The sequence below is a fragment of the Sycon ciliatum genome, chromosome 2, assembly GCF_964019385.1.
Source record: "Sycon ciliatum chromosome 2, ocSycCili1.1, whole genome shotgun sequence".
Classification (NCBI taxonomy): domain Eukaryota; kingdom Metazoa; phylum Porifera; class Calcarea; order Leucosolenida; family Sycettidae; genus Sycon; species Sycon ciliatum.
In genome coordinates, this window is record NC_088644.1 from 11,085,753 (window position 1) to 11,094,013 (window position 8,261).

General features: G+C 47.5%; 1 protein-coding gene across 1 annotated transcript in view; it reads left to right on the plus strand.

Annotated features, from left to right (window-relative positions):
• Positions 1 to 7,728, plus strand: part of LOC135808664 (COP9 signalosome complex subunit 6-like) — a 16,909-nt gene extending 9,181 nt beyond the window's left edge. The window contains exons 7-9 of the mRNA XM_065321885.1: positions 1,959 to 2,059; positions 5,457 to 5,525; positions 7,012 to 7,728. Coding sequence (XP_065177957.1) covers positions 1,959 to 2,059; positions 5,457 to 5,525; positions 7,012 to 7,095 — 254 coding nt within the window. The 3' untranslated portion in view covers positions 7,096 to 7,728. The remainder of the gene's footprint in view (positions 1 to 1,958; positions 2,060 to 5,456; positions 5,526 to 7,011) is intronic.
• Positions 7,729 to 8,261: the final 533 nt, after the last annotated feature.

Consider the following 8,261-nt stretch of genomic DNA (forward strand, 5'->3'; position numbering starts at 1 on the left):
CACGTCTTTCTTCTCCTTCTCAGACTCCTCCTGACTTTTCTTTCAATCTCCTGAGTGGTTACCAACAGCCAGTGCAGGGATGAATTTACTGTCATTTTTTTGCATAGCAGTTTTCGCGACGCAAACGCCAAAATGCGTAGCAGTCCTTGATTTTTGATTAGCACTTTTTCTTCCACGAAGACCGACTAAAATTTCTCAGTCCACGGAGGGAGTACTCGTGCTGTCTGCATAGCTGGCAGAAAATTAGCGTCACCGCTGCACCTGTAGCTTTCTCAGAACCAAGCCATTTCTTCTGGACATCGACCTCTGCCACCCACTTCTCAAAGGTACTCTGTCGTACAGACATGTTGGAGGCAGAACCAGACTAGACAAAAACTACAGCTTGGACAATTGTCAGAGAGAAGGACGAACGTGATTCCAAAAGTTCCTCACGACCAGAAAGACCGACTGGCTGCAAGCAGAAAGCTATATAATAATATATATAATATTCGCGGGATCCGCGTTAGCATCACTTGAATGTTCAGAAACACACAAGCTATAGCCTTCGCTTCCGCAGGCCACCACTATGCCTTTACACCTTAGTGGCGAATGCAGACCTCACAAGTGAGTCAGGGGAGAGGAGGTGAGTCTCTCAACCAATCGGGCGTGTAACGGCCCATAACCCTGTAAACTGCATCCTTGTGCTATAATATCACGAAAAGAGGTAAGTGAACCAGAAAGAAGAAAACAAACAACAAGACCTCCGCCGGGATCGTGGAGGAAAGATGATGCTTGTCAGTACGGAAAGTACATGTACATGAACTTACTGAATGAAAGCCGCGCAAAGTGGTACGTGTAGTTCAAGTAGGACACCAGTACATGCAGTCGGTATGTGCACGCGGAGCCAGCCACAGTTCACAGGTACATGTACTAGAAATCACACCTTCCCGAGAAAAAAGCCGGGTCCGTGCACTGTACAGGTGTAGTGAGTGTACGACATAGTCACAGCATCACTTTTACTGACTGCGCGAGCTAGTATGCAGTGCCGTTTATGCATCGCAGTTTCCTGCGTGTCCCTGTGATTTTTGAGTCGCACTCGATCGATTTTGAATCGCAAACTGCGATGCGATACTGGATAAATTCATCCCTGCAGTGCATGCTGGAGTATGTGGTATGATGTGTGCGCGGGGAAAAAATGAAAAAAGACCGAAAAGTAGAGATTCACTTGCCAGAAAAGCCACTTCGTAACTGTGTGGTGTAGGCCAGGCTGAATAGTGGCGGTCAATTCTTCAGCCTTGCAATCTGTTGAATGGTGCAATCCCAGCACAAGTTGCAATGGCTTCTGCTATAGCATCGTCATCCTCGGCTCTGGTGATGGGCGTCAGAGGTGTGTGTGTGTGTGTGTGTGTGTGTGTGTGCATGCATGCGTGCGTGTGTGTGTGTGTGTGTGTGTGTGTGTGTGTGTGTGTGTGTGTCCCATATGGTGCAGTGGTATGTGCAGTCGATTTCCAATCGAGAGGTTGCGGGTTCAGTTCCCGACGATTATGGTCGCACACGTCTTTCTTCTCTTTCTCGGACTCTTCCTGACTTTTCTTTCATTCTCCTGGGTGGTTACCAACAGCCAGTGTATGCCGGAGTATGTGGTGTGGTGTGTGTGTAGAAAAAAATGGAAAAATGGAAAATAGGGATTCACTGGCCAGAAAAAGTCACTTCAAACAGCTGTGTGGTGGATACCAGGCTAAAAATAGTGGCGGTCAATTCATCAGCCTTGCAAGCTGTTGAATGGTGTAATCCCAGCACAAGTTGCTATGTTTAACATAGCTGTTCGCTATCATCGCTTCTGCGATGGGCATGTCTGAGGTCTGAGGTGTGTGTGTGTGTGTGTGTGTCTGTGTGTGTGTGTGTGTCTGTGTGTGTGTCTGTGTGTGTGTGTGTGTGTGTCTGTGTGTGTGTGTGTGTGCGTGTGTGTATTGTCATAGGGTCTCTTCCTGGTAATATGGACGTACAGCGCTCCATCTCCAGCCTGTGCAATCGTTTGCCACTGATGAATTCCGAGCAGCTGATTGAGAGTAGCAACGAGGTAAGAACTAAGAAGGCAGATGCACGGCACACTCTGTCAGCAGAGGTCCCGGTGCAATACTATGTGTTCTTCAGCACTATCATCGACCTACTTCAGCATGTGAATGCGTCTCGTGCACTCAGTTGCCCCCCCCCCCCCCCCCCCCCCTCTCTCTCTCTCTCCCTGGATCTGATGGTCAGAGGACCACTGGTACTCAGCAATCACTAAGTGCAGTTGTTGATGAACTACCATGGTACAAATGCTTAGACCTGACTACACTGTAGTTAGCCATTGTGTTGAACAGCTCTGGTTTAAAACCGAGTCTGTGCTTGTTTGATCTTGGTTTTTAAGAGTGTCAAGCAAGAGACACAACATGTTGGTGACCACGCCAGCATGGGTGGTCCGATTGCGGGTCGATGAACTACCGTAAAAGCCCCTGTATACGCCCACTCGAAATAACGCCCACCCTCCGTGTACACGCCCAGTCAGGGGAAGACAACACTTTTGTTTCAAAATAGCGCCCATGCCCATGTATACGCCCAGGTATGCCGGAAACACCAGTACATGTACAGGTACTGATACCCAATACTTCTATCCCTATTCCAAGTATACGCCCGGTTCCAAAATAACGCCCGTGCCCTTGTATACGCCCAGGAAATCGAGGCTGCTATTCTATACGCCCGGGGGCCTATACACGGGCTTTTACGGTATCAGGCATGGCGAGTTTCGCCCCCTTCTCCATTTCCCGTGTCACTCGTACCACACATTGGTAGAAGCTCTCGTCACTCTTCTGCACCATGGCCACCAATGCCAGGGTTCTAGCCAAAGGGGTGTAGGGGGTGCAGCCCCCCCCCCCCCCACAGTGAAAAAGTGCCGCCCCCTACTCATTTTCCGATTTTCGTGTTTTTTTCATGCAATTCAACGAAAATGCAGTCGAAAGTCACTATTAGATGGTTCATAAAGGCATCTTTGTCAGGGATTCGCCCCATACGTTGCATTTAGGGTGGCAAGACTATTATTGGAAAGTGGAAAAAATGAGATACGGGGTAACTGTTTCCCATGCCCGCCCCCCCCCCCCCCATACTATTTTGAACTGGCTAGAACCCTGAATGCCTGCCATGCCTTGTCGGCTGTCTTCCCATGTGCCGTTAGTAGCTCACGCTTGGCCACTGCAAACATGCGGCATCCGCAGCACGCGCTCTCTAGCTTGCTGCCTGTGACAGCAACGTGCAATCGTATCAGGTACTGGTCCTCGCTGAAATCATTCTGAGCCACCACGTCTTCAAACAACTCAATGTATGGCTCCACAGTTTGTTTTCCATCAAACTTGGGCATCTTGATGGCTGGCTTCCTTGCCATGGTATTATTACTGAGGATGCTGCTGTTGTCACTGGAGGGCCTGGACTGCGTGATCTCTGTACCTCTAACTCCGTAATCCTCTGCCGCAGCTCAGCATCGTCTCGATTCTCTTCTCTTTCCTCTGCTCGAGCGTCTCTCTCTCTATCTCTCTCTCTGTCTCTCTCTCTCTCTCTCTCTCTCTCTCTCTCTCTCTCTCTCTCTCTCTCTGTCTCTCTCTCTCTCTGTCTCTCTCTCTCTCTGTCTCTCTCTGTCTCTCTCTCTCTCTCTCTCTCTCTCTCTCTCTCTCTCTCTCTCTCTCTCTCTCTCTCTCTCTCTCTCTCTCTCTCTCTCTCTGTCTCTCCCTGTCTCTCTCTCTCTCTCTCTCTCTCTCTCTCTCTCTCTCTCTCTCTCTCTCTCTCTCTCTCTCTCTCTCTCTCTGCGTCTGCTCTTTCTCCTCGTGTTTCTGGATCCGCTCCTCTGCCAACTTGGCTCGGCCGACTTCAAAGTGAGGTACCAGTGTTTGATTGGCCGAATTCAGCAGGCACATGTGACTGTGTGCATGGAGTAACGCTGTGTGCATGGAGTAACGCTGTGTGCATGGAGTAACGCTGTGCAGGCTGAGGTCGTTGAGTGCTGTTTTACACAGGGTGTAGTGCGAGGGCCCAGAGAGAGCATTCCACTGGCCAGCAACGTCCGGTCTAAACAGATCATGGTGTCAGTAAATATGCCCAGTGAAGTATTCTTCTCGTGCTAAATCACCCAGTGTCTCAGGGTTACCCAATAGCACACGGCCAATGCATGTTGGTTGACTTCTCGCAGGAAATCAGCCATTGTCGGCTTTAGGGCGTCTCAGCCGAATTCTTGTGAGTAGACCGTACTAGCATGATCATTGGAATGTTTTTGAGCTATCAGGCCTTTTTTTTCTCGCCACAATCATCCTGTTGGCGGCAAAATCACGGAAACGTTCAAATCGAAGTGAAACCACCGTTCATTGTCTGCAGAGTGATGGGAGAGAGCTGGTCACCTCAAACATGGTGCTATTGAATACAGCTGCAAGATGCCTCACTCTTACTTCAACATAATTTTATATTAAATCTTATTTCTTTTCAGTACCTGCGTGTGCGTGCGTGCATGTGTGCAGCACTAGCTTATTTGATTGGTGAGTGCACGTGTGCCGGCTAGTGGTTGTGTGATTGGTGAGTGCACGTGTGCCGGCTAGTGGTTGTGTGATTGGTGAGTGCACGTGTGCCGGCTAGTGGTTGTGTGATTGGTGAGTGCACGTGTGCCGGCTAGTGGTTGCCATTACTCGTTAGGCACATCTGCCTGAAGGTGTATTTGTACCTGCCACCATTGTTGGTTTCAGGGTCCATATACAATCTACTGAAATATTTCCTTCACTGGTAGCCGTGTAAACTGTAAATGCTGTTGGATTCCGGGATGGATTCCTTGAGGTCGTCATTCCTTTGTCTGCATCTTGGTCTCGCCCACTTACTGAGGTGTAATGAGCCTAAATGGGATCCTTTCCAAGTCCACCCAGAGTTGGGGGATTTCAGGGGATGTCGGCTGTCGGGCTGTTCGATATCCGGTGGAGTCACCTTTCCTAGAAGTAGATTCCTTTGAATCTACCCACGTGGCCAGTTTCTGGCAGTGATCCAGTGCAGATACAAGTGCACATGTGTGTATGTGTGTGTGTGTGTGTGTGTGTGTGTGTGTGTGTGTGTGTGTGTATGTGTGTGTGTGTGTGTGTGTGTGTGTGTGTGTGTGTGTGTGTGTGTGTATGCCGGAGTATGTGGTGCGGTGTGTGTAGAAAAAAATGAAAAATAGGGATTCACTGGCCAGAAAAAGTTACTTCAATCACCTGTGTGGTGGATACCAGGCTAAAAATAGTGGCGGTCAATTCATCAGCCTTGCAAGCTGTTGAATGGTGTAATCCCAGCACAAGTTAGTTGCTATGTCTAACATAGCTGTTCGCTATCATCGCTTCCGCGATGGGCAGGTCTGAGGTCTGAGGTGCGTGTGTATGTGTGTGTGTGTGTGTGTGTGTGTGTGTGTGTGTGTGTGTGCTTGCCTTTTTTCGCAGAAATCGAATGATGTCACTCTGATGACCTACTTGTCGACACTGACGAAGAGCTGTGCTATTCTAAATGAGGTGGGTTCACGTTACAAGTGTTAGACTTTCATGGTTCTTGAATGGAGTACAATAAACTGAGTCTTGCTGGCGTTCAGGACTAGTACTTGTTCGTGCAGGAAATAGCGGATGCGGCAGACATCGCGGGCCAGTTCTGCGGTAGTCTGTTGCAGGCTGTGGCCTGCTAGATACAGGGACACATCATCAGCGTGCTGGTGCACCGTGCTGCTAGAGGCAATTTGCCCACGGACAGGTTAAAAAGCACACGGCGGAGAGTAGATCCCTGTGAGCCTTGTACAGCTCGCCTCTTGACATGCGTGTTGCAACTCACTGTCACCCGTTTTAACTTTCAAACCATTGCGATGCACTGTCTCCAATAGCTCCTGCAGAAACATGTCATAATTTACTGTGTCAAACGTTTTTATTATGTCGAGAAATGCTGCTGCCACGTAGTTACCTGTGTTCAAACGTTGCTGCCAGTCATTTGCCATCAAGGCTAACTAGTTATCACAGGAATGCTGTCCCCTGTGTGCATACTGTCCAAGCGGCGGTGCTTGGTTAGCTTGCGGAGTGTCGCACACGAATTACACGAAGTACTAACTGCGGCATCACGTACAGGCGTACAAATGCTGTTAATGAGAACAATACTGTATCTACCAAACCATTATTGAAAACACTGGCATTTGCCTGAGCCGGCGACAGTCATTGTACGACCTAGGGAGAGAGTCCTAAATTTGTACCCCAATCCACTTAAGGAGCACCTCCGTAAGTAGAGCTCCATTTTACATACTCTACGTAGACAACTTTCCGTAAGTGAAGTGCAAAGTCGCGAATTAACGAGTTTTTCCTGCTCACTGACGTAAAGTCGTTCAACATTACTTCGTGCGCAACCTCTCTGATGTCTGCTGGTGTTACAGTGTAGGCTTGGCGATTTTCGATTGCGATTTTGCCGGCTGATTTGATTGGGCCGCCAGACCACCCAGGGCGAGGAAATTCGTTCTTGGATAGATGTTGCATATCCTCCAGACAGCTGTTTCGCTCATCGAGAGCTCCTCAATGGAGGTCGATAACGATTATATAGCAGAAAAAGGGATGAATGTATTCATAGGGTACCGTGAAGGGCGCAATTGCGCACTTTCTACATGGAAAAGTGGCATACCCAAAGACTGTGCTGGTGACAAATGTTCTAATGGTGACAACGAATACACAGTGCTGCTGGGGCGTGCATGCACATGGCGCTAGAATTTAGACACGCCAATGAAGAAGGCAATCTGTTTTCAAGAACGTATTTCCTCACTATGGTGTTGTGAACGTGGGCCAAGAGCGCAGTGTGGAGTAGTGGAGTGTTCCGAATCATATGTCTTTTCAAGTTTTTTTAACGATAGTATTATCACACACCTGTGTGCATGCATAGTAATGTTGATACACACCTGTGTGCATGCATAGTAATGTCTATACACGCCTGCACAGTGCCTTTCTGTGACTTGTTTGTTACCCATGTTGTTAGGTGATAACGAAAACCATGCATGCAGAAGATAGAGCTGGAAGAAAGCCCAGGCAAGTAGGATTGCTTAAAACCCTCGGCACATAGACATACCATATCCCCTTCATTGACTTCTTATTCTGCTTTAGCACGTTGCTTTCATCCTCTTCCTGGAGAACTTTTCAAAGGCAATCCCTCCTCCGTTCTTTTCTGCTCTTTAGAAGCGAGTGTTGCTCTTGCGTTCTTTAAGAGTGTGCGTGCGCGCGCGTGTGTGTGTACATGTGTGTGTGTGTGTGTGTGTGTGTGTGTGTGTGTGTGTGTGTGTGTGTGCGTGCGTGCTTGCACATACGTGCCTTGTGCACATACCCGTGTGTCTACGTCGGCATGTTTCTGCACTAATGTGCACTTGTACAGTTTCCTTCCTAGATTGAGGTCATTGAACATATTTTCAAACTGCTTCTATACTAGCTACTGATGTCAAAGCTGCTTGCATTACTGACCGCCCAAACTATCTGATAGCCGTTATCCTATCTGCTTTTACATTCCTTGTCATGAAACTACATTTTAGGCACAAGCACAAGCGTTTGCTGAAATCTTCATGCTTATTGTTCTTATCATGGAGTAGTAAAGTACCGGTATTTTACTACTCTCTGGTTCTTATTGCTGTCCCTATAGCCACCTTTCTTTTTATCTTTCTATTTTTTTAAATAATTCTCATTGTAACCTGCCGTGTGCCACAAGCATCATTGTGTACTTGTGACACAGTTTTGTGTGTCATGAAATTGAAGCGGATACCAGCGGTACAATGTATGTACTCATACATAATAATATCTACATGTATGAGCACATACATTGTACCGCTGGTATCCGCTTCAATTATTTCGTCATAGAGGATAATAATATTATAATTATAGAGTGAAGTACATGACATTGTATTGTACTTCTCCCTGGAGTAAGTACATGACTGTGTAGTGTTCACAGTTTGGCTTGTCACGGTAGCAGAATACCCATATGTGTCTCTGGAGTCTTGGACCATGGTGTACTCATGTCATGCCCCCTGCCTCTGTAGCCATGGTAGCTCTGCATGCATGTAGTGTGGGTGCTGTGAACAATCCTTGAAAGTTGAAGCTCTCTAGCTCTGCAGTCTGGACTACTATTACTATTACATGTATTATGCATACATACGTACGTGTATGTCCAGCCATTCAAGCGAATATTCAAATCCAAATGTTCTTTCTCTGAGCTACACTATTATTATTTTTATTTTTATAAAA